Source organism: Choloepus didactylus, chromosome 2 (genome assembly GCF_015220235.1).
Source record: "Choloepus didactylus isolate mChoDid1 chromosome 2, mChoDid1.pri, whole genome shotgun sequence".
In the NCBI taxonomy this organism is placed as follows: domain Eukaryota; kingdom Metazoa; phylum Chordata; class Mammalia; order Pilosa; family Megalonychidae; genus Choloepus; species Choloepus didactylus.
The window spans coordinates 148,233,230-148,258,646 of NC_051308.1; the positions used below are offsets into that span (position 1 = coordinate 148,233,230).

Consider the following 25,417-nt stretch of genomic DNA (forward strand, 5'->3'; position numbering starts at 1 on the left):
GGGAGGCTTCATGAAGAAAAGAGCGTGTGGGATAGGCCTTGAAGATCCAGCATGTCTGGATGTGGAAATGGGAGAGCACAGTCAGGGAGGCTGGAAAACATAGCACAGAATGAGGAAAGGCACACACTCCAGTGTGCCCTACATGTAGGGTGTGAGTAGGGAGTCAGGAGATGAGGAAGAAAGGCAGGCAGGGGACTTGAGTGCTGGGCTAGAAAATTTGGACTTTACCCAACAGGCAGTGAAACTCCTTGAAAGTGTTTGATAAGAGGGCTCACCGATGGGCACTGCATTTGAGGAACATTTGGTAATGACGGCTTCCCTGTTTGGTAATGACTGCGTCCCTGTTTAACAGCTGGTGATAATCGAGACACTTAAATTTAGTAGTGAGGATGGTCAGGACACACCAGAGAGAGCCACCAAGGCCAGACAGAAGAGGTGGCAGGAGCCAGGCACTAAGCTGTGCCTACCTGAATGGGGACTCTGGGAAGAGCAAGAAGGAGGCCACTGTGGGGGCCATTTGGGGGTCCGACTGTGTAGGGTGAGAGAAGAAGAGGCCAGATATGAACACCCTCGTGGACCTTCTGCTTCTGTGAGCTACAAGCCATTCTTGAGGTAGAAACAACAAAGGCTGAAGCCATAAAGGAAAAGAAAGGCAGATTTGCCCATGTCAAAAATGAAAAACTTCAGCACATCAATAACACAGTAAACAAAATGAAAATGCCAAACAGGACAAATTATATGTGACATAAGACTAACAAATCAATTCTTTTCTTATTTCTTACAAATCAATTAAAAAAAAAAAAAAAACTGGCTAGGGCATTGTATTAGTTGGGAGCAGGAATTTGCTGAATAATCCAAACATCACCGGCTTGAACAGGCTACTCACAAACCATGAACAAATGATCAATGAGCACGTGAAAGAAAGTGCAGCAAAAAAATACAAATTAAAACAAAAAAACACAAATGACCACTTTTGGCCTATCGGATTGGCAATACTAATTGACAATATCTGGTATTGGTGAGGATGCTGGGAAATGGACCCTCAATTACCTGTTGGTAAGATTATAAATTGGTATCATCTTTTGGAGAGCAATTTGCTAATGTCATCCAACATTTTAACTGCATATTCCTATGATCTGCAATCTTTCTTTTAGAAAACTATTCTACAGACTTGATAGTAAGACTGCCTAATGATGTGTCACAAGCATATTCAATAAAAAGTAGTTTGTAATAGCAAAAAAAAATCATAAAGCCCAACGATAAAAGACATTAATAGGATATAATATTATGCAAACAGAAACAAGAAATAAAAGATCATTTTCAAATAGGGAATGATCAAAGTAATGATAATAACTAGTGTTGTCAAAGAATTTAGAGTTCAGTGTATAAAGGTTTGGCGACAAGGATATCCATCAACATAACCACAAAAAATATAAGGCCTAACAATATGAGATTGTTTAAATAAATTATGCTACATCTGTAAAATGGAATGTTATAGTATTCAACCATTATAAATATATAGATGAATATTTATTAACATAAAAATATTCACAATATAGTAAAAATAGGTTACAAAATGGTTCAAACAGAATGATCATGTTTTGCTTTAAAAATATGCATATTGTACATGGGCAAAAAAAGTCTAGAAAGAGATACATCATAGGATGGTAGGATTAGGTGCTTTACTTTCTTTTTTAATCTGTATATTCTATTTTTCTATAACAAATAGGCATTAATTTTGTCAGGAGGAAATTGAAGGTTTAGAAATGTTAGTGATAAATAAAACAGTTTTTAATAACAAGAAGAAATGTTTTCTATGATGCTAAGTTGAAAAAAGGAAGGAAGACACAATTTTCTAGACAGTATGAGTAACAGGTAAAAAATACATTTTTTTATGAGATCGGTATGAATGGAACGACTGCCAGTCTGGACTAAAGGGACAGAAAAGAGATAGATTGAAGGAAAAATAACTTCAAAGGCAGAACCATGGAAGCCAAAGTATGGAGCAAAGACAGCCTGGGCCAGGAGAGTGGATTCACCCATGTATGTCGAAAGGTTCTTCAACTTATGAAGTGTCAGCTACTGAGATACATTCCATAGAGCAGTTCCTCTACCTCTAAACCTGGGTCACACATTGCAGATAGCCATGTCACCTAGCACAGGTGGTCCAGCTTTGGTCACCATTCATAGAGCGAATGTTTCCCAGAAAGCACCAGGATTGAAGTGTGTATGTCTTTTGTGTGACTCTTCAAATTTTACCTGCCAAACAGAAGGAGCATATTGGGCTTCAGTCATGACAACCAACAGAAAAGAACAGGTGATCAAGTCCTGTGTCTCTCTCCCAGATTTAAATGCACAAGTCTTCCATCATAGTTCCAACAACATTACCAAAACTGAACACTGCTTCACAGACTTTTGCAACAACACAGCACTCTACCTTCGGACAGCATCACCAAATGCCCCAAAATGAGGATCCATGGAAATGACTGTTGTTATTACTGTGCCAGTTTGCCTCTTGTCCTTAGCTGCAGTGCTGGCCATATGGGCATGCCAAGGCCCGTATTGCACACACAGAAAGAAAAAGGGACAGAATGTGGAGGAACCACACTCTGAGTGCAATCTGGTAAAGGCTAGAAAAACCCTTAAAGGTCTGATTTACGATGTGACTGCCTCTGGATCTGGTTCTGATAATGGAACTTGGACTCAACTTTGGCTTATATCTGAATATCATGAACTGGGCTCCTTACATGACTATCTGAACAGAAATGTAGTGACAGTGGTTGGAATGACCAAAATGTCACTTTCAATAGCTAGTGGTCTGGCTCACTTTCAAATGGAGATTGTCAGTACACAAGTTAAACCTGCTATTGCTCATCAAGATAAAAATTCAAAGAATATCTTAGTGAAAAAATGTGCAACTTGTGCCATAGAGACCTTGGGAATGGGAAAAGGGATGTGAGTTGGATGGGGGAAGAAAATATAATACAAAGGATGTCTTGAGTCCTGTATGACAGTGGTTTTCTAGAATAGATCTAAAAATCACTGTTAGTTCACAACACATTTAGAAAGTATCTTTATTTGTATGTTACAATTTATCTAAATTATATCATCAGTTTAAAAAAATGCTTATGTGAAGGGGTAATCTTGCTTGTGCTTGTAACCTTGATTTCTCACGTATTATTTCTTCATATATGAGAATGAAATTATACATTTGCCATCATTGTACTCCAGTCTCAAGTAAATAAGCACATTATTTCCTGTTTTATTCAGTTATATTGGGTGAATGTACTTATTTATTTATTTAAGAGAAGATGCTCTAACATTTCCATGTTCCTTGTTATGCTTTCCAATTTATTTTAGGGTATCCAAATATAATTCCATGTTTCTATTGGTTCAGTTTTCACTCATGAGAAATTTGCACATTTGTACATTTGGAGGTATTTTTCTTGTTTTTGTGTTGGTTAACTGTAACTCCTAACTAGTCTTAAATATAAATTACAAAGTACATTTTTGATGAAAGGGGGTAGATTAAGAAAAATGTTAAGGAAAAAGTTAAAAGTTGTAATTTTTATTTAACTCTCAACATGAATATAACTGGAAATACCCACTTACAAAAATAGGATCAAGTTTAGAGCATAAGGCAGATTTACTGTATATACCTATGTCAAATTTTAAATTTTGTTTTTAATAGAGTCCCATTGTGTAATATTTATTTCCTTTATATTATAAGCAAAGAATATTTTTTCTTAGGCTCAAGGGATCAGTGTTCTTTGCTGCTTTCAGATATGTTTAATTGTGGTACAATACAAAGCTTGGGAAAACACTATTTATGAGAGCTCAGTACTGTATAAAAAATGGAGATGGGATTTATATGCAGCATCACTTTCCTAAAATAAGGGAAACATTATTTGTTGTCAATAATTCAGCAGGAACTTGTTTTCTTATAAAATATGTGTTTAAGTTTGTAACTGGTACAGATTCTGTTGTATGCTTTTTTCTATCTAAAATATTTGGCATGTCACTTCTAGAATACTTAATTTATGTTCTGACTTGAAAGTTAAGCGAAACATAACTGTTTCATACACTGCTATTTTAGGCAGAGCACTTGCTTTTCATCTTTATACTTCCAATTAAATTTACATTTTAAAATTCCATGACTGTACAAAAATAGTAACTTGGTTGGAGTGTATGAAAAATTCAAAATCAGCTTTTATTTAAAAATAAAAATCTATAATAGATCCATTAGGCTAGAAGTTTCATAATAATTTATTATTTTTAATACTTCTACTGTAGACGTATTAAAACAAAACAATTTCTACTATGCTGGAATTTTGCTACCATGTGACATACTAGGGCAGAGAAAATTCAGGGCTGTTTCAGAGTCTACACAAGTACCAGGGGAAACTTTATGGCAAATCATCTGAAAGTCTGTCATTATACAAAGTTCTAGTGAACAACTTAAAAGTGATGGCAGGGAATAGTTTTTGACTGATTATTTCAAAGGAATGTGAACTCTTTTTTTAATTTAAATAAATTTATTTAAAATATCTAAATTTTATTTCCCATCAGGAAAGTAACAATGGCAAATGAAATAAAAGTTGGCAGTTGATGTCTTCAATAATCAGCCCTTTAATAAAGTCATAAATACAAAAAAATGTATTTTAAAATGATATTTTAATGTATTTTAAGGGTATTTTAATTGTCTGCATAATACAAATGGATATTTTTCTTCTTTCTACTTTTCTGCAATGAGATTACATTCTTTTAAAAATTAAAAAAAAATTTTAATCTGGGCAAGGTACTTAGAGTCCCTCAACAAAATGAATTGTCTCTGTGGCTCAGAGTCAAGGAAAATATACACAAGATCAATGATTCTCAAATGGTATTGACCATAAGAAATGCCTAGAGGACTTGCTCAGAAAGCAGATTACCAGACCCCATTTACAAAGCCAAGATAATCAGTTTGGTTGGTACATAGCTGTGAATCTTTGATTCCTACCATATGAATTATATTTAACAATACCCAAAATAGCATAATAGACAAATATGAATATCTCAACCCAGTATCTTTTAATATTGACAAAGTTTTCATTGTATTTATAAACATAATATTGCTCCTTATTTTATCTCTGAATTTACAACCCTTAGGATTATTAACTTTTTAAAACATTGCTTTCTCAGGTGCCAACTGTTCAGGCGCTTTCTTTTTGGTAAATGCTAGCATTTGGAAAATATATCATCCAATCCAGGTGCTGCATTTTACAAATGAGATTTTTACACCAGAGAAAAGTCATGGCTTGCCTTAGGGCCTCCACTGCTTACTGCCTGAGCTCCTGCAAGAACTTGGAGCTCCTTATTCTCTGGCAGCCCAGGGTTGCTTCCAACCTTTTCAATTTCTCACTGGTAATTCTGCCTTTAGCCCATGTTCATCTAAAGATGGAGCCATGACTAGGGACATTAAAGAAGGGAATCCAGGTGACCTCATTCCACTGCACACTGACAGCTTACACTTGGTTCTAAACTCCACTGTCTGCAGGTCAACCAACAACTTAATGAAAGTCCAAAGTTGGCTCAGCACTCATCAGATTTTAAATAATACTTGTACAGAATTAGCAAGTTTTAGCAGGTTTGGAATACATTTAAAGAAAATTTCTGTTATCATCTAGTATTTCCTCCCAGATATTGCTTGAGTGGAGGAAGCACCAACATACCATAGATTACATGAATAATACATAGAAACAAGTAAGAGTAGAAATCAATAAGTATAGCTTCCTTGCTAGAAAGTTCCAGAATCTCTGTCCTAATAGTCTTGTATTTTAATGAGTAAATCATGTCAAAAAAAAAAATAATATATCTTTCCTACGACAGCTAACACTTATTGAGCTATATGCCAGACATTAGGCTAGGAACTTTACATATATTTTCTCATTTACATAACAACTGTATGAGTTGGATGCTGGGATTACCCCCATTTTATAGATGAGGAAACTGAGATTTAGAGAGAATAAAAATCTTACCCAAGCACATGCTGCTAGCAAAGTCAGAGCCAGGATTAGAACTAAGCCCATCTGACACAACATTCTTGCTCTCTTAAGTATTCTACTATATGCTTCTCTAGCTATCTATCATTTATCTATCTATCTATAATCTATCTACCTTTTTATCTATCAACCGACTTATCTATATATCTATGAATATAATCCTCAAATATACATATCAGAATTATGGGTGTTCCCTATTTTCAATCTTAAAAACTAAATTTAAAATATGTATATCACACTTATGGGTGCCATTTTGTGTACATAATTACAAACTAAAGTTAGTACTTTGTCCAAATGTATAAATACTTGTACCAAAGTATACTTTAAAATTATAAAGTGATGTGTTTGTCAGATATAAGAAAAATATTAACTTATGTTACATTTTCAATGTATTAGTACATAACAAATGTGGTTATAAGAACAGAAATGGTATCAGTCAGGGTTTAGTTGCAGGAAACAGTAACCTGCTCTAGTTTAACTAGAAATGCTTGTGGTGGTTTGCAGCTGCTATGTACCCCAGAAAGGGCCATGTTCTTTTAATCCATTCCTGTGTGTGCAGACCTACTGTAGGCAGGACCTTTTGATTAGGTTATTTCCATTGAGATGTGACTCACCCCTTCAAGGTGAGTCTTAATCCCCTTACTGGAACCCTTTATAAGAGGATAAAACACATTCAGAAGCTAAGAGATGAATTCAAGAGAAGCTCACAGAAAGAAAACCCCAGAGAAGCTGAGAGAGGACCCACAGAAGCTCATAGAGGAAGCCACTGGAACCAGAAGCTGAAAGCCACGAAACCCAGGAGCAACAGACCAGCAGACACCAGCAATATGCCTTCCCATATGACAGACATATCCCAGATGCTGGCAGCCTGTCTTCAGAGTCCAGGTATCATCCTGTTGATGCCTTGAGTTGGACATTTTCATAGACTAAGAACTGTAAATTGTAAATTAATAAATCCCCATTGTAAAAGCCAACCCATTTCTGGCATACTGCATTTCAGCAGCCTTAGCAAACTGAAACAGTGTTTAATCCAGGGAATTAGGTGCTTGTAAAATTGTTTAAAGACTAGACAATCATGCTTAGGGTAGGCCTCCCTAATAACTCCCAAAAAGACCCTGATCAACTATCCTTCCAGGGGAGCTGCTCCTGGGCCACAGTAAGAAACAATTGGGAAGTTACCATTGAATCTGCTGAGTCTAGGAGCCCATTACCACACTGATCCAGGGATGGGAAATCAGCCATAACTTCCCATAATACACATGATACTGAGAATAGGTCATTAGATCACAATGGCAGAAAAACTCAACAGCTGAAGATGCTGGAAATTGCCTTCCATCACACTAGTGCTAGTGTATGATATTGGTATAATTTGTACTCAGAACCAGAGCTTCAGGGGATGCTGAGAATTATAGTTTAAAGCTTCCCAGGCTTTATAGTACATGAAGGCACATGAAAAGGAATTGGGGGTTGAGTGCCAATTTAAGATCTCCATCCAGAGCAATTACCAAATAATGTAACAAGGGATTCCATTGAGTGTAAGGCAATGTGGTCTGAGAACCACTGATGAACCACCAACTCAGTAATCAGACAGCAGACTCCAGTGCTTCATGAAGAGGTATGCAGAGCTGCCTAGCATGCTCGACTAGAATTTTTGTAGAAACAGAAACCAAGGGAGAAGAAACTTGCTTGGCTTGTGCAATTTTTTTTAATGTGTCTAAATTGCCTTTTACTAAAAACTGTTTGTCTCCCAAGATTATATACTACCAATAGGACAAATGATAGCTGCCTTTATAAACCATGTTTTTATGCCAAAAAATATAGCAAGAATTAACAGTGTTCTTGTGTGTGTATGTGTAACAGATTAGAAAATAATTCGGTGTAATAACATGGGAAAAGTCCTTATGACACAACATTAATTTTAAAAGGGCACACAATTATATGAAGTATAATTATGACATATCATAAAGCAACAAAATTTCACTAGTAATCAAAGAATAATGAGATACCACTTACCACCCATCAGATTGGCAAAAATTTAAAAGATGGATAATATCCAGTTTTGGTGATTGTGGAAGAAATGGGTAGTCATATGCAATTTAAGTTTGAGTGTAATGGGTCCAGAATACTCTTCAGGACAGCAATTCTACCATTAGATATCTATCTAAGAAAAACAATTTCCCATGTACAATGAAGCAAGTACTAATAATGTTCATTGCTGCATTTATTCCAGCAAAAACCTGAAAACAACCTATATATCCATCAATATGAAGAATAAATAAATTGTAGTATATACATATAATAGAATACTCCATAGTTATTAATATGCATAAGGTAAATGTCTAGGTACTAACCAGGAAAACTGTAAATACTGTATTATTAAATTGCATAGAGGCTTCTGATTGACCAAGCTGGCAGCATAGGACACTCCAGTGTTCCATTCCCCAACAGAATTTCTGAACAACTGGTGAAAACTGGCAAAGCCATCTTCCCCCAAAATCCAGAAAACGGTTGAAAGGTTGCAGTAACTGGCAACTGGCTGTTCTAGTTTGCTAATGCTGCTGGAATGCAAAACACCAGAAATGGATCAGCTTTTATAAAGGGGGGTTATTTGGTTACAAAATTATAGTCTTAAGGCCATAAAGTGTCCAAGGTAAGGGGGTACCTTCACTGAAGAATGGCCAATGGTGTCTGGAAAACCTCTGTTAGCTGGGAAGGCACGTGGCTAGCATCTGCTCCGGAGTTCTGTTTTCAAAATGGTTTTCTCCTGGGACGTTCCTCTCTAGGCTTCAGCTTCTCTCCAAAATGTCACTCTTAGTTGCTCTTGGGGCATTTGTCCTCTCTTAGCTTCTCCAGAGCAAAAGTCTGCTTTCAAAACCATCTCCAAAATGTCTCTCTAAGCTTCAGCTCCTCTCTCAGCTTCCATGTATTCTTCAAAGGGTCCCTCTTGGCTGTAGCATTTTTCCAAGTGTCCCTCTTGGCTTTAGCAAGCTCAGTACTTCTGTCTGAGCTTATATAGTGCTCTAGTAAACTAATCAAAGCCCATGCTGAATGGGCGGGGCCACATCTCCATGGAAACTATCCAATCAGAGTCATCACCCACAGTTAGATGGGTCGATCTCCATGGAAACACTCAGAATTCCAATCTAATCAACGCTGATATGTCTGCCCACACAAGATTACATCAAAGAGAATGGCATTTTGGGGGACAGAATACATTCAAACCAGCACACTGGGCAAGTGCTAAATCAAGAAAACACAACTTTAAAAAGCAGTAGAAGCTCATGGCATCTTAGCTGCTCCTCCTCCAACCCCTCCATGGTGAGGTGTGGAGCCAACCTGTGCTTCCATTGTCAGCCCCTGGCACTGTTCCAGAGGAAGCAGAGCAATTCCTATGCACTTACTGGGGTGTCTGCATGTCAGTGCCAATCTATCAAGTAGCAGCATGAAAGACTGAACCAGGAAACATGACTTGGACTCACTCTCCAAGAACTTGCCCTGCAGGCAGAAGCAGCTTACAGACAGCTAAAGCAGTTTGAGAAACAATTAAATTAAAGCAGACTGGAGCAAAGGATTACTTGCTTTAAGGCATAAAATAGAACACCCAACAGGGAAGAAGTCTACATCAGAGTAGAGGAGGCATTCAAATTCCTGTAAATGAGAGAATTCCTAAGGCCATCAGTACAAGCCCGGGAAATGTCTGGGTCCAGGAAATAGCTCAGGAACACCTCACACATTCACCTCAGATAGATCTTCTTGATAGGGGGACTAAACTCTAAGGAGAGCACCAGCCAGTGCAGAGCTAACTTGCAAAGACTGTGAAAGGTGTTTTTTGCATTGGTTTGCTTGCTTTTGTTAGCAACTAGCAGTCAAAAAAAAAAAAAAAAATCTGTCATACCACTAGCTGGTTACAAACACAAGAAACAGACAACTCAGGGACTAAATTTCAGAGTTAACACGTTAAAATATTAAAATGCACACTGTGGAGGCTTCCGGTACACCACAATGGCACCATAAGACACTCTATGGTGCCATTCCCCCACAGAATCTTCGAACAAATAGCAAAACCTAGCAGAGCCATCCTCCTCAAAACTCCAGAAAAGCATTAAAGGGTTACAGTAACTGGGCAAGTGCTGAATGAAGAAAATGCAACTTTAAAATTGTAAGTGAAGTTTGTGAAGCCTATAGCGGTTTGAAGCTATGTACCCCAGAAAAGCATGTTCTTACAATTAATTCATTCCTATGAGTGTGAACCCATTGTACATAGAACTTTTTGATGAGGTTACTTCAGTTAAAATGTGGCCCAACTCAACCAGTATGGGTCTTAATCCTAATACCAGAGTCCTTTATAAGCAGAATGAAATTCAGACAGAGGGAAAGCTACACAAAAAGCTGAAAGTCCCAGAAGAGAAGGGAGAGGCCACCATGTGCACTGCCATATGACAGAGGAGCCAAGGACCAAAGATCACCAGAAGCCAGCCACAGAATGACAGTCTTCAGGAAGAAAATATTGCCTTGATGATGTCTTCATTTGGACTTCTCCTAGCCTCAAAACCATGAGCCAATAATTCCTGTTGTGTCAGCCAACCCACTGCATGGTATTTGCTTTACCAACAATGAAACTAAAACAGTGCCCTTGCTGGCCCTTTCCACAACTGTCTCCAGCATGGTGTGGAGGCAAATTGCAATCCCATTATGGGTCCCTGACCCTGTTCCAGAGGGAGCAAAGTAACATACTAGGGTGTCTGTATGTTGGTAACAATCTATTGGGTGGCAGCGTAAAAGACTGAACCACTAAACTCATCTTGGACTCACCCTCTCAGAACTTTCCCTGCACACAGAAACAGCTTACAGACAGTGAAAGCAGTATAAGAAACAATTAAGTCAAAGTGGCCTGAGGCAAAGGATTACTGGTTTTAAGTCATAAAATAGCACACCTGGGAGGGGGAGAAAATCTATTTCATAGGGATTAGAAGGGCATTTAAATTCCTATAAAAAGGAGAATTCCCAAAGCCAAGACAGAGGCAATCTCAGAAAAGATGGAGAGAACCCTGCACTTCACATTGCCTTCTTGATAGGAGAGCTAAACTCTGAAGAACACCAGCCAATGCAGAAAAAATTTGCAAAGACTGTGAAAGGTAATTTTTTTTAATTTTTTTTTATTGTTAGAGAAGTTGTGAGTTAACAGAACAATCATGCCTAAAATAGAGGATTCCCATATACCACCCCACTACCAACACTTTGCATTGATGTGGAACATTTGTTACAATTGATGATAGCACATTTTTAAAATGTACTATTAATTAAGGTCCATGGTTTACCATAGCATTCTCTGTGTAGTGTAGTTCCATGGGTTTTTCTTAATTTTTGTTTTCACCATATATACAATCTAACATTTCCCCTTTTAATCACACTCACATATTTCAGTGCTGATAACTGTGCTCACAATGTTGTGCTACCATCACCACCATCCATTACCAAAACATTTCCATCATTCCAAACAGGAACCTTGTACATTTTAAGCAGGGAATCCTTGCCCATCCCCTGATACCTATATTCTAAATTCTGACTCTATGAGTTTGCTTATTCTAATTGTTTCAAAACAGTGAGATCATACAATACTTGTCCTTTTGTGACTGGTGTTTTTTGCATTGGTTTGTTTTTTTAATAGCTCCTGGCAGTCAAGGAAAACTCTGTCATAACTCTAGGTGGACACAAACATAAAGAACAGAGAGCTCAGGGACTAAATCCCAGTGTTAACACTTTAAAATATTAAAATGTACAGTGCATAACAAAATATTATAAGACAAATGAAGAAAAATGAAATGATGGCCTATCCAAAGGAAGAGGATAAAAATCCAGAAATCATCAATGAAGAACAGCAGACTTTGCATATACTGGACAAAGACTTAAAAAATGATCCTCAATATGTTCAAGCAGATAAAGGAACACACAGAGAAGGTACCAAAGACTATCAGGAAAACAATGATGAACAATATGAAAATCCCAATAAAGAGACAGAAATTCCAAAAAGGAACAAACAGAAATTCTGGAGTTGAAAACCAAAATGGAAACTTCCCTAAAGGGATTCAATAGCAGATTGGACCTGGCAGAAGAAAGAATAAGTGAACTTGAAGACATGAAAATTTAAGTGATTCAGGCTGAGAAGCAGAAAGAAAAAAGAATTTAAAAGAGCAAACAGAATCAAAGAGACCTGTGAGACACCATGAAGTATACCAATATACACATTATGGGAGTCCCAGAAGGAGAAGAAAGAAAGGGGCAGAAGGAATATTTAAAGAAATAATGGCTGAAAGCTTACCAAATTTAACAAAAGACATGAATATACACATTCAAGAAGCCCAGTGAAACTCAAACAGGATAAACTCAAAGAGAACCATGTCCAGACAAATAGCAGTCAAGCTGTCAAATTGTCTAGGACAATAAGAGAATTCTAAAAGTTGCAAAAGAAAAGCAACATGTTATATAAAAGGGAGCCCAATAAGTTCTGATTTCTCATCATAAACCATGGAGGCATGAAGACAGTGAGAGGAAATATTTAAAATCCTCTGAGGAGACATTGAAAACCAAGAATTTTATATCCAGAAAGAATGTCTTTCAAAAATGAAGGAGGGAAGGAAGAAGATGGTGGCATAAAGAGGAGTGAAAGTTAGTTAGTCCCCTTGGAGCAACTAATAAACAACCAGGAACAACTAGTAAATGATCTGGAATAACTGCTGAGGGACAACTGTGACTGTCCACACATCATGCATCAACCTGGGTTGGGAGGAATGCCTGAGATCACAGCATGGAATCTGTGAGTAGAAACTGCGGATCCGAGTTGGGAGCCTCCTCCCCCCACGGCAGTCCAAACGGCAAAGACTCGCTGTGATAGAAAGCAGCACTCTCTGAACAAGTGCATATACCTCAGTCCAACTCCAACTGGGGTTTTAATTGGCAAATGTGGACTGCTCAATGCAAGCTGCAAATCCCCAACAAGCAGACAGTCTTTTAGTGATGACTGACCTTGAAGAGTCAATGGACTTCTCTGTCCCAGAGGACAAGATGCTATCTCTGGCTGAAGGGTGAAACTGGGGTCCGTGGACTGACCCTGAAAGGGGGCTTTCTGCCCCGTTTTCTCTCTCTCAATCTGAGTGGCTCAGTGGAGAAAGCTTCAGCCATTTTCAGCTCACAGCACTCTGGCCCAAACAAGGGTGGAGATAGCAGAGTCAGAAAGACAAAGAACCTAATTAAATGCAAATGAAAACTCTCTAGGGGGTGTATCTGCCCTAAGAGGAAAGAGGTGGTGCCCAGCTCCACTACCCGCCTTCCATTCAGAACCAGACCCCGGAGCCTGGGGGAAAACAGCCATGGCCACACCTCCTTATAACAGTCAGGAGCTACAGACTGACAGGCACCACCTGATGGGCAAGTTAGGAAAAGCACAGCAGCTTGAGGCCTCACAGGATGTCTCAATCTTCTAAGACACACCCTCAGGGAAACTGGATACTGAATATTTCCTCCTTTTGGGATCTGAGCCCGTTCTGGTCTGGGAAAACCTGATTGGGGTAACCAAGGAAACCAGATGCCTAGACAACAGAAAACTACAGCCTACACTAAGAAAAATGAAGTTATGGCCCAGTCAAAGGAACAAACTTACACTTCAACTTAGATACAGGGATTAAAACAACTAATGCTAAATCAATTCAAAAAGTTTAGGGAAGATATGGCAAAAGAGATTAAGGCTGTAAAGAAAACACTAGGCATACATAAGTTAGAAATAGAAAGCTTGAAAAAAAAACTGGCAGAATCTATGGAAATGAAAGGTACAACACAAGAGACAAAAGACACAATGGAGACATAAAACAGCAGATCTCAAGAGGCAGAAGAAAACACTCAGAAACTGGAGAACAAGACACCTGAAAGCCTACACAGAAAAGAACCGATAGGAAAAAGAATGGAAAAATATGAGCAACATCTCAGGGAATTGAATGACAACATGAAGTGCATGAATATACATGTCATGGGTGTCCCTGAAGGAGAAGAGAAGGGAAAAGGGACAGAAGCAATAACAGAGGAAATAATCAATGAAAATTTCCCATCTCTTATGAAAGACATAAAATTACAGATCCAAGAAGTGCAGCATACCCCAAACAGAATAGATCTGAGTAGTCCTATGCCAAGATACTTAACAATCAGAGTATCAAACGTCAAAGACAGAGAAAATTCTGAAAGCAGCAAGAGAAAAGTGATCCATCACATACAAAGGAAGCTTGATAAGACTATGTGAGGATTTCTCAAAAGAAACCATGCAGGCAAGAAGGAAGTGGGGTGATACATTTAAGATACTTAAAGAGAAAAACTGCCAACCAAGAATCCTATATCTGGCAAAACTGTCCTTCAAGTATGAGGGAGAGTTTAAAACATTCTCTGACAAACAGACAATGACAGAGTTTGTGAACAAGATACCTGCACTACAGGAAATACTAAAGGAAGCACTACAGATGGATAGGAAAAGACAGGAGTGAGAGGTATGGAGCACAATTTTGGGTGATGATGTCACAGCAATGTAAGTACACTGAACAAAGATGGCTATGAATATGGTTGAAAGAGGAAGGTTAGGAGCATGTGGGACACCAGAAGGAAAGAGGAAAGATTAGACTGGGACTTTATAACTCAGTGAAACCTAGAGTGCCCAAGAGTTGTGATAAAATGTACAAATATGTTTTTTTTTATGAGGGAGAATAAATGAATGTCAACCTTGCAAGGTGTTAAAAATAGGGAAGTATTGGGGGGAAATACAATCAATGTAAACTGGAGACTATAATTAATAAAAACATTGTATTATGCTTCCTTTAATGTAACAAAGGCAATATAACAAAGCTAAATGCATATAAGGGAGAGCTTTGGGATGCTTGACATTGGTAAGGCTGTCTGACTCTTTATTCTACTTTACTTTAATGCTATCTTTCCTTTTGTTGCTTCCTAGCTGTCATGTTTGTTTGTTTGTTTTGCTTTGTTTTGTTCTTTATCTTCTTTCTCTCTACCTTCTTTGACTCTTCCTCCTGCTTTGTTGAAGAAATGGAGATGTCCTTATATAGACAGTGGTGAGAGTGGTGAAAACATAAATATGTGACTATACAGGGAACCATTGATTGTTTACTTAGGACAGAATGTATGGTGTGTGAACAAAACCGTCTTAAAAAAAATGGGTTGATGAAGAAAAGTTGAAGGCACTATACTGAGTGAAATAAGTCAGACACATAAGGACAAATATTGCAGGGTCTCACTGATATGAACTAATTACAATATGTAAACTTATAGACATGAAATAGAAGTTACCAGGATATAGAACAAGGCTAAAGAATGGGGAGTGGTTGCTTATTATGAGCAGAATGTTCAACTAGGTTGAAAGAAAATGTTTGGCAATGAACAGAGGTGATGGTAGCTCATTGTGAGAATAACTAACAGTTCTGAATGGTGTGTGAAGGTGGTGGAAAGGACTCAGAGTCATGTATGTCACCAGCAGGAAAGTTGGAGGTTAAAAGACAGGAATGTATAAAACAGTGAACCTTGTGGTGAGCAATGTCTGTGATTAACTGTACAAATATTAGAAAACTATTTCATGAACCAGAACAAATGTATGACACTATAACTAGAAGTTAATAATTGAGGGGCATATAGGGAAAAATATACCTATTGCAAACTGTATACTACAGTTAATAGTATTTTAATGTTCTTTTATCAACAGTGACAAATGTACTATACTAATACTATGAGTCAACAATGGAGGAGGGGGGTTGTTAGGGGTATGGGAGGATTTGAGTTTCCTTTTTTTGCCTTTATTTCTTTTCTGAAGTAATGAAAATGCTCTAAAAATTGGAAAAAAATTAATTGTGATAGATGCACAGCTGTATGGTACCAGGAGCAATTGATTGTACACTTTGGATCTTTGGATAATTGTATGGCATGTGAACAATCTCAATAAAAAAAAAATGAGGGAGTCATCAGATCTAAATATAAGAACCAAAATTATAAAACTCCTAGAGAAAAACATAGGGAAACATCTTCAGGATCATGTGTTAGGCAATGATTTCTTATACTTAACACCAAAAGCATGCACAGCAAAAGAAAAAATAAATTACTGGGACATCATAAAAATCAAAAATTTTGTGCATCAAAAGACTTTATCATGAAAGTAAAAAGACACAAATCTGATAAGGGTTTAATATCCAGAATATATTAAGAAATTCTACACAACTCAATAACAAAAAGACAAACAATGCAAATAAAAAATGGGCAAAAGTCTTTGAACAGACAATTCTCCAAAGAAGATATGACCAAAAGGTACATGAAAAGATGCTCCACATCATTAGCATTAAGGAAATGCAAATCAAAATCACAATGAGATAGCATTTCACAACCATTAAAATGACTTATTTTTAAAATGAAAAATAAGGGTTAGAGAGGATGTAGAGAAATAGGAACACTCATTCATTGTTGGTTAGTGCTGCTCCTGTGGAAAAGAGTTTGATGGTTCCTCAGATAGTTGAGTATAGAATTATCATACGATCCAGCAATCCACATCTAGGTATAGACCAAAAAGAACCGAAAGTAGAGTCTTCAACAGATATTTTCACAGCAATGTTCATAGTGGCATTTTTCACAATAGCCAAATGATGGAAGCCAACCAAGTACCTATCAACCGATGAATGGATAAACAAAATGTGATATATATATTCAATGAAATATTACTGAGCCATAAAAGGAAATGACATTCTGATACATTCTACTATATGGATGAACCTAGAAGATACCATGTTGCATGAAATCAGCCAGCCTGAGAAATACAAATATTGTATGATCTCACTTATATGATATAACTAGAATATGCAAAGTCATAGTTACTATTCATAGCAACTAGAATACAGGTTACCAGAGAGAGTTAATGCTTAATTAGTACAGAGTTTCTGTTTGGAGTGATTGATCAGTTTTGGTAATGGATGGTGGTGATGGTAGCCCAACATTGTGAATGTACTAAACATCACTGAATTGTTTATTCAAATGTGGTTCAAAGGGGAAATTATAGATTATATATATGTTACCAGAATAACATTTTTTTAAAAAAACCATAGAATTGTACAACACTAACAGTTAAATCTACTGTAAATAGTATAATATTGTTTCATTAATTGTAACAAAGGTACTACACTAACGCAAAATGTTAATAACAAGGAAAACAGTATGTGAGCATGGGTATATGGGAACTCTGTTTTCTGTAGGATTCTTCTGTATACCTACAACTTCTCTAGTAAAACAATTAACTGCATAAAAATAATAATATGTTCATATTCATGTCATACACAAACACGAACACATACACTACTAACATTTCTTGACATTTAGTATGTGCCAGGCACTGTTCTAAGAATTGTATGGGTTTTAACTCAGGTAATTCTCACAACACAGCAATGAGAAAAGTAGTATATTTGTTCCCATTTTACAGAGAAGGAAACTGAGGTACAGAACATCAGTAACTTGGCCAAGGTCAAAGTGGTGGAAGTGAGATTTAAACCCAAGCATTCTGGCTCCAGTGTGCATACACTTATAGAGAAGCGATGAAACTGGAAATCAAGATTAATTTTGAAGGAATCCAAAGCTCAAAGTTTCAGTTACCACTCATTTTCAGATAACATCATAGTTGAATTTTCCAGAAGATGGCTGGTAATATTACCTGGGTGACCTGCAGGTACCAGGCCCTTCTCTAGGGTGAGATATTAGAATTTCCAGAATCTGCTGCCCAGAATCCTTGTCAAATTATCTGGTAGCACAAGAATGGGTCCAATTTCTCTGAGGATGAGCCAGGCCTTCCTGAGAGCAAGAGGGAGCACCAGGAAAAGTATTTTGTGCCTCTTGAAAAATAATTCAACATGGTCCTCATTAAAAATTTGCTTACCCACCTTGGTAGAAGTAATTCAACCCTAGCTCTTCTCTTCCCAGTAACGGAAAAACATAACAGTTGAGGTTACTAATGGTGCAAGTCAAGGACACAATGTCTGGGAATAGCAATGAAAACGTAAGGAGTGTGAAATTGAAGGATCCAGATTTTGATTGGTGCCCCAACACTTATCACTAGCTGAGATTTTGGACAAGTTACTTAACCCATTTGAGTCTAAGTTTCTTCCTCTACAAGCTGGATGAAGTTGTGTTGCTGTGAAAAGGAAATGAGTTTATGTATGTAAATTTTTAAAACATAACATGATGCCTGCTGTGAATTCATGTTATGAATTTTCCAATGTTGGGAGAACTAGAATGTATGGAGGAAAGAGTAGAGGCATTAATTACAATAGCAGCTCTTGCTTACTGGGCATTTACTATGAGCCATGTACTGTACTAAGGGCTTTTCCTGTGTTCCTTCATTAATTCCTCACACCTACCCACTGTGTAGACACTGTATTATTAGATAGAACCATGGGAACTTGCCATTTCTGCAGATCATAAATAAGTCAATTACCAGCAATTTCATATGGTTTAAACCATTGTTTTCCTGGTTTGGAGGAAGTGAAACACAGACAGACTAGACGACTTGTCTAAAACAAAATAGACAGTACCTGATAAAGTCAGGTTTGCAAGCCATACAAGCTCACGTCAACGCCAACATTCTTGACCTATATCCTGTGTAAATTACCAGCAAAGAAGCAGGTCCAATACTTTAGGAGATGTTACCTCTAAAGGTCAATCAAATATTATTGCATAGTATTGAAAAAGATACAAAAGAACAAGAAGTGATACCCAGCAAATTCAGCATAAAAATAAAAAAAAAATTCCATTCACTAGAGCAACTAAAAAAATCAGGTACCTAGGAATAAACTTAACAAGGTCATAAAAAAAGGTCATAGAAAATTACAAAACTTTACTAAAAGAAATACAAAGGGACCTAAATAGGTGGAAAGAGATTCTGTGCTCATGCATAGGAAAGCTAACATTTTTAAGATGTCAATTCTACCCAAATTGATCTATAGATTCCATGCAATTCCAATCAAAATTTCAACAACCTACTCTGCAGACCTGGAAATGCTAGTTATCAAATTTATTTGGAAGTGAAAAGGGACTTGAATTGCCAAAAACATCCTAAAAATGAAGAAAAAAGGGGGAGGACATACACTTCCAGACTTTGAAGCCTACTATAAAGCCACAGTGGTAAAAACAGCATGGTATTGGCACAAAGATAGGCATATTGATCAACAGAATTGAACTGAGAGTTTCAAAAGAGACACCCAGATATACAGCTGACTGATTTTTGATAAGACCCCCAAATCCACTGAACTGGGACAGAACAGTCTCTTCAACAAATGGAGCTCGGAGAACTGGATATCCATAACCAAAAGAATGAAAGAGGACCCCTACCTCACACCCTATACAAAGATTAACTCAAAGTGGATCAAAGACCAGCACAATAAAATAAAACTCTTCGAAGATAAAATAGGGAAACATCTTCAGACCTAGTAATAGGACAGCTTCTTAGACCTTACCCCCAAAGCACAAGCAACAAAACAAAAACTAGATAAATGGGGACTCCTCAAAATCAAAAGCTTCTGTGCCTCAAAACACTTTGTCAAAAAGGTGAAGAGGCAGCCAACTCAATGGGAGAAAATATTTGGAAATCATATATCTGATAAGAGACCGATATCCAGCATATATAAAGAAATACTACAACTCAATGACAGTACAAACAGCCCAATTATAAAACGGGCAAAAGACATCAAAAGGCATTTTTCTGAAGAAGAAATACAAATGGCTAAAAAACACAGGAAAAGTGTTCATCTTCACTAGCTATTAGGGAAATGCAAATCAAAACCACAATGAAATACCATCTCACACCAATAAGAATGGCCACCATTAAGCAAACAGGAAGCAATAAATGCTGGAGAGGACGTGGAGAAATTGGAATTCTTATTCATTGCTAGTGGGAATGTATAATGATATAGTCACTGTGAAAGACAATTTGGTGGTTTCTCAGAAAACTAGTTATCAAATTACCCTATGATCCAGGAATTCCACTACTCGGTATATACCCAGAAGATCTGACAGCAGTGACACGAACAGACATTTGTACACCGATGTTCATAGCGGCATTGTTCACAATTGCGAAGAAATGGAAACAATCCAAGTGTCCTTCAACAGAGAGTAGATAACAAATTGTGGTATTTAAATATGATGGAATACTATGCAGCAGTAAGAAGGAACAAGGTCTTGAAACATATGGCAACATGGATGAACTTTGAAGATAAAATGTTGAGTGAAATAAGTCAGACACATAAGGAGAGATATTGTATGTTACCACTAACATGAACTCCCTGAACAATATAAAATCAATGTCTTATAATGCAGAATATTGGGGACCTAGTGATAGACAGAGGTTAGTGAAGGGGGAATGATAATCTAATATGTTCAGATATGTTACTGAGAGTGAAATCAGAGGTATGGGAATCGACAGGAGTGATGATTGTTTTTAATGGGATTATAAGTATCAGAGCTGTATTGAAGGTGAATAGGATTGAAAGGAGTTGTTTAAAGGCATATATCCCACAGATTAGCGCTACAAATATAGATAGGTGCTTGCATGATAAAATTCTAAGGTATAATACTGGTACAGAGAGTTGACAACAGAATGGTTATACAGGAAAAATCTACCTGTTGCATACTAGGGACTATAATTAATAAGAATACCTTATTAGTACCACACAAACACTAGGGACAAATAATTAAGGGCTGAAAAGAGTTACGGGGTGTTTTTCATGAGAATTGTTTAAAATGGAGAGTCATAAGGATTGTACAACTAAGTGATGATAATGTGAGATATGGATGGATTATCATGGACGGAACACATGCTATGTGAACTCAGGAACCCCCTACTTTGTAAGTCAAGCCTTTGGTCTTGAGGCTTGCTCTTATGAAACTTATTGTTGTAAACTGGAGGCTAAGCCCACCTATAATTATGCCTAGGAGTCACCTTCAGAGAACGTTTCTTGTTGCTCAAATGTGGACAGTCTCTCTCTAAGCCCAATTCTGCAAATAAATTCATCACCCTGCCCATGACATGGGACAGGACTCCCAGATGAGTGAGACTCTCTGGTGACATGGGACATGGATCCCAAGAATGAGCCTGACCCTGGCAACAAGGGATTGAGAACACCTTTTTGACCAAAAGGAGGAAAAGTCAACAAAATAAGGTTTCAGTGGCTAAGAGATTTCAAATAGAGTCGAGAGGCTGTCCTGGAGGTTACTCCTATGCAAGCTTCAGCTAGATATGCCAAATGGCCACAGTATGATAAGCCCAAATCAACAGCAGTCACGAAAACCCTAAAGAATACCTGGATCACTATCTGAGACTCTATAAAAGTTTCACTCACTAAGTTTATTCTTCAGAAACTTAAATCCCCTAGAAAGCTCCTATGCCAGCTAAATCCCAAAACCCAGAGGCAATAGCCTCTTCAAGAACATCAATTAGATGCCTCCCCTTTTCTGATAAAGTTGACACCCCTTTTCAACATGAAAAAGTTAGGGTGGTCATGGCCTAGACATCCCTGAAGATCGGAAAAGTGATTAAACCACAGAAAGGGGTAGCAACAGACAAGATGGAATTTTACAAAGGATTATGAATACTGAATCTTTATATAATATTCTTTTTCTTTAGTTGCTGGGGTATTGGAATACCTAGAAGGAAAGAACTGAAATGGTGGAACTGTAACCCATAGCATTCTTTGAAATTTGCTCCATAGCTACTTGTTAAATTGTAATTTGAAAGTTATCACCTTTTTGTATATATATCTCACAATAAGGAAATTAAAAAAAGAATCAAATATTTACATGAATTATAAATAGTTCATGTTTGTTCTTGCTACTGGAATAGCCCTTCCCCTCAACATACTCTTACTCATCTTTCACTTACTCAAGATCAGGCTCAATTGCTAGCATCCTACTAGAAGGATCTTCTTTTTCATCCCTCCCTAATTCTAACCAATTTTCCAACTGAAATTCATTCTTTTCAACAGCATTTTGCATCCCTTATAATGATATTCCCACTTCATCTTTTAATAGATCTGATTCCAGCCAAGAAAACTGAAAGTTTCTTCAGGAAAGCTCAATAAATACTCAGTTTGATGTTCCTACCAAGTCTACCACATGTAATTAAAGAGGGATAAAGAATCACAGCCACTTCTAAGAGGGGCAATAAAGCTTTCTCTGATCTCACCAGCTTAAATATTCCTCTATTTAAATTCTTCTGGAAACTAACTTATGGATATTCTATCATATAACTTACCTTATATGATATTCTTATACAGTACTCAGCTTTTCAAATGCTTAGGCTTTGTCTCTGGAACTGGAGTTGAAGTTTCTCAAGGACAAAGATTAAGCCTTATTCTTTGATTTCACACATCGTCCAGCAAATAGAGAAAATCGATATACATTTAATTATTGGACATGATGAAAAATTAGCAGCTTGACGGAAAGATTTCGAGAAAGGAAATGAACTAAGATGTTAGCCCAGCAAGGGAGAAGCAGAAAAGAGAGTTCGTGGTTTAACATCTGCTTTTAAGAACTGAAACCCGTATTTCAAAGCCTTGGTAGACGCCCTTGCCGTCTTTAAAGTGGTGTTTAAGGAAGTCATTGGCTTGACCGGCCATTGGCTGAGTCAGAGGCGAGACCGCGAGCGCCACTGGACCCGCTTAGGTTGCGTCGGCCCCTCTCCGTCCTCTCACCGGCAGGGGGAGCTCTGCCCAGCGCCGGCTGCGTGCTGCCCCGCCCCGCGCTCTGGGCGCTCTCTCCGCCCGCCCGCCCGGCGCCACGCCCGCCGGAGGCCGAGGGCCAGTCACCCGCTGGCCGGCGTCCCCTAGCCTCTGGCCGCCACGCCCCTGCCCCGCCGCGGGACCGGTAACGGTTACGAAGCACTTTCTGCGCTGTGATTTCTGCTTAGTCATTGCCTACCAGGAAACAGCTTCCTGAACTGGGAGCCAACTCTCCTGCGGCGGCCGCAGGAGCAGGAGCCGCAGGCACCAGCGCCTTCTTCCCGGTCCACCGCTCCGTCGCTGTCGCCCGGCCTCCCTTGGACCCGAGAGCAGGCCGTGGTCCTGCCGCGCGGGACGGCAACCGCGCGCTTGGCGCTCCGGCCCGGGGCACCGCGTCCTGCGGGGCGACCGCCTTCCCCGCCTGCCCACCCGCCCGCGGCCCTGTAGCTGCTTCTCCCGCTCGGGCGGCCGCTGCCATGGGCACCGACAGCCGTGCGGCTAGGGCTCTTCTGGCGCGGGCCAGCACCCTGCACCTGCAGACGGGGAACCTGCTGAACTGGGGCCGCCTGCGGAAGAAGTGCCCGTCCACACACAGCGAGGAGGTGAGGGCGGGCGGGCTTTGCAATGGAGCCGCGGGGCTCCGGGGCAGGCCGCGGGCCGGGCAGGACGGGTTGGAGAGGAGATGAAGCGCCGAGAGGTGAGGGCGAGTGGCCGGACAGGGGGCGCCCCAGAGAGTGCGCGCCTGGGGTCTCCCCGCAGGGGGAGACTGGGGCTGGTGTGGACGCAACATCCGATCCAGACCTTCTGCTGGGGGTAAAACTTGGCAGGTGCAACTTCACGTCAAGTGATGCTTCCTGCAGTGCTCACGGCTGATATCAAAACTCTCAAACGTGTTGTATTACGCAGTGGGGTCAAAGAGGGCAGTAAATCGCTCCATCCCTCTCCCCGCTTCTTCCCCCACACTGTCCAGATAAAGATATAATTTCGGAGTTAGATTTTGGTGGATTCGAATGAAAATGCAGTGGCCATAGTAACTTTCAGAATGTTGACAGTAGTTTCTCTGTTGCTTTGAAGCAAAGGTATATATTTTTCTGGTCGAATATTAATCTGCCTAATTTTATTTGCCTGAGGACTAATTTTACTAGTTTCGATTGGCAGAGATTAATCCGGAATTAGACATGTTATATTTATTGCTGGTCTTTCGTGAGTGGATAGTCAGCCATTGTGCACAAATAATTGTCGAGGCATATTGGTGGTGGGGACAATTTTAGAATTAAAATAATAATAAAGCAAACCTTTAGTTGATGAAGCTCTGTGACTTTGGAAAAGTTACTTATCTTCTCTGTTCCATAGTTTTCAGATTGGGTAATAAAATTTTCCTGGTCAAGTTGTGAGGATTAAAAGAGAAAATATATGAAAAGTAATTTGTCTCCCTTATCACCTGGTTCAGTCAAAAAAAATCGGATAAATCTTGATTAAAACGAAAAAAACGGCCTGAGCTATTTCATAATAAGATGTTATCTGGTGTGTTCCTGGGTGGTTTCTGCTCTTCTCTAGAAGATGGTGGTAATAGGCTATGCAGCAGCATATAGCATCCCTCTACATATGCACTGAACCTGTGCCCCCTCCTGGTGTTAGGAGTCAGCGCCATCTGGAGATGAGAGCTCTTGGGTGTAGCTTTAATAGGATCAGAATCCATACCACTTTCTGTGCCCAGGTCCCAACTCACTTTGTATGTTTTGTGTTTTTTTTTTAAACCACCCCACTTTAACAGTTCTCTCCCACAGATAAATAATTATTTCTGTATTTAGTATGCAGACCCTTAATATCCTCCAGGGCTGATGGTCAGTATAGCATTTTGCATGCATTTTGATAATATTGGGTGAAATTTTCTCTCTATCTCGCTTCAACACACTCTAAAGTCATGGTTTTCAGTTTTTAAATATTCTGTTTCTTTAAAAATTGATTTAATAATGCACTAATGAGTCACATCTCACAGTTTAATAAACATTATTGAAAGGAGTAATTCTATTTTATAGTGTTTTATTTGGGGGATTGTGTAAAAGAAACAGTGAAGAAACTAGAAAACTTTTAAGGAAAACTTGAAGGAATGGCAGCATTTTGTGGGGAAAATAAGACAGCTTAGTTACAATAGGAAAGGTATATTTAGATTCTATGTAAAGAAGAACTTTCTAACAACCAGAGCCCCAAGTTGTGATGTGCTGCTTAAAATATTTCAACCTTACTGGAGATTTAAAAGAAACTGAGAGATCACTCATTGTGGATAAAATGTTTGTATTTGGTAGAGAATTCAATTAAATTCCTTAAAAGTTCCCTTATAGTTCATTTGATGATTCTTTGAACTCAGCCCAGATTTTGTTGTTGTTGTTTCACTGGGATTTTATGAAATCAAATATTATTTTTAAAATAGACCAATATAGGACTCACAAAACAAAATTTTGTTTTGTCCAATTCTTTATTGTAAAAGAATTTGACCAGTTGAATCATGTGGTATTTTTAAAACTCATACAACACTGATCTAAGGATATATTAAAATTGTAGCAATACTTATCTTAGTAATATTATCTG

At 38.4% G+C, this 25,417-nt stretch overlaps 2 protein-coding genes across 6 annotated transcripts in view; both read left to right on the plus strand.

Moving 5' to 3' along the window:
• The first annotated feature begins 1,934 nt into the window (after positions 1-1,934).
• Positions 1,935-22,977, plus strand: LOC119513560 (activin receptor type-1C-like). Its single transcript, XM_037808893.1, is given in 2 exon segments — positions 1,935-2,955; positions 22,773-22,977. Coding segments are annotated over 2 exon segments (1,014 nt in total). The 5' UTR covers positions 1,935-2,146.
• Positions 22,774-25,417, plus strand: part of GCLM (glutamate-cysteine ligase modifier subunit) — a 30,623-nt gene continuing 27,979 nt past the window's right edge. For 2 of the 5 annotated variants that reach the window (XM_037826605.1, XM_037826604.1), the window contains exon 1: positions 22,776-23,430. In XM_037826605.1, the coding sequence (XP_037682533.1) occupies positions 23,305-23,430 (126 nt within the window). In that variant the 5' untranslated portion in view covers positions 22,776-23,304. Of the gene's footprint in view, positions 23,431-25,417 lie in introns of all 5 variants that reach the window. The other 3 variants (XM_037826603.1, XM_037826606.1, XM_037826602.1) reach the window with 3 other exon arrangements.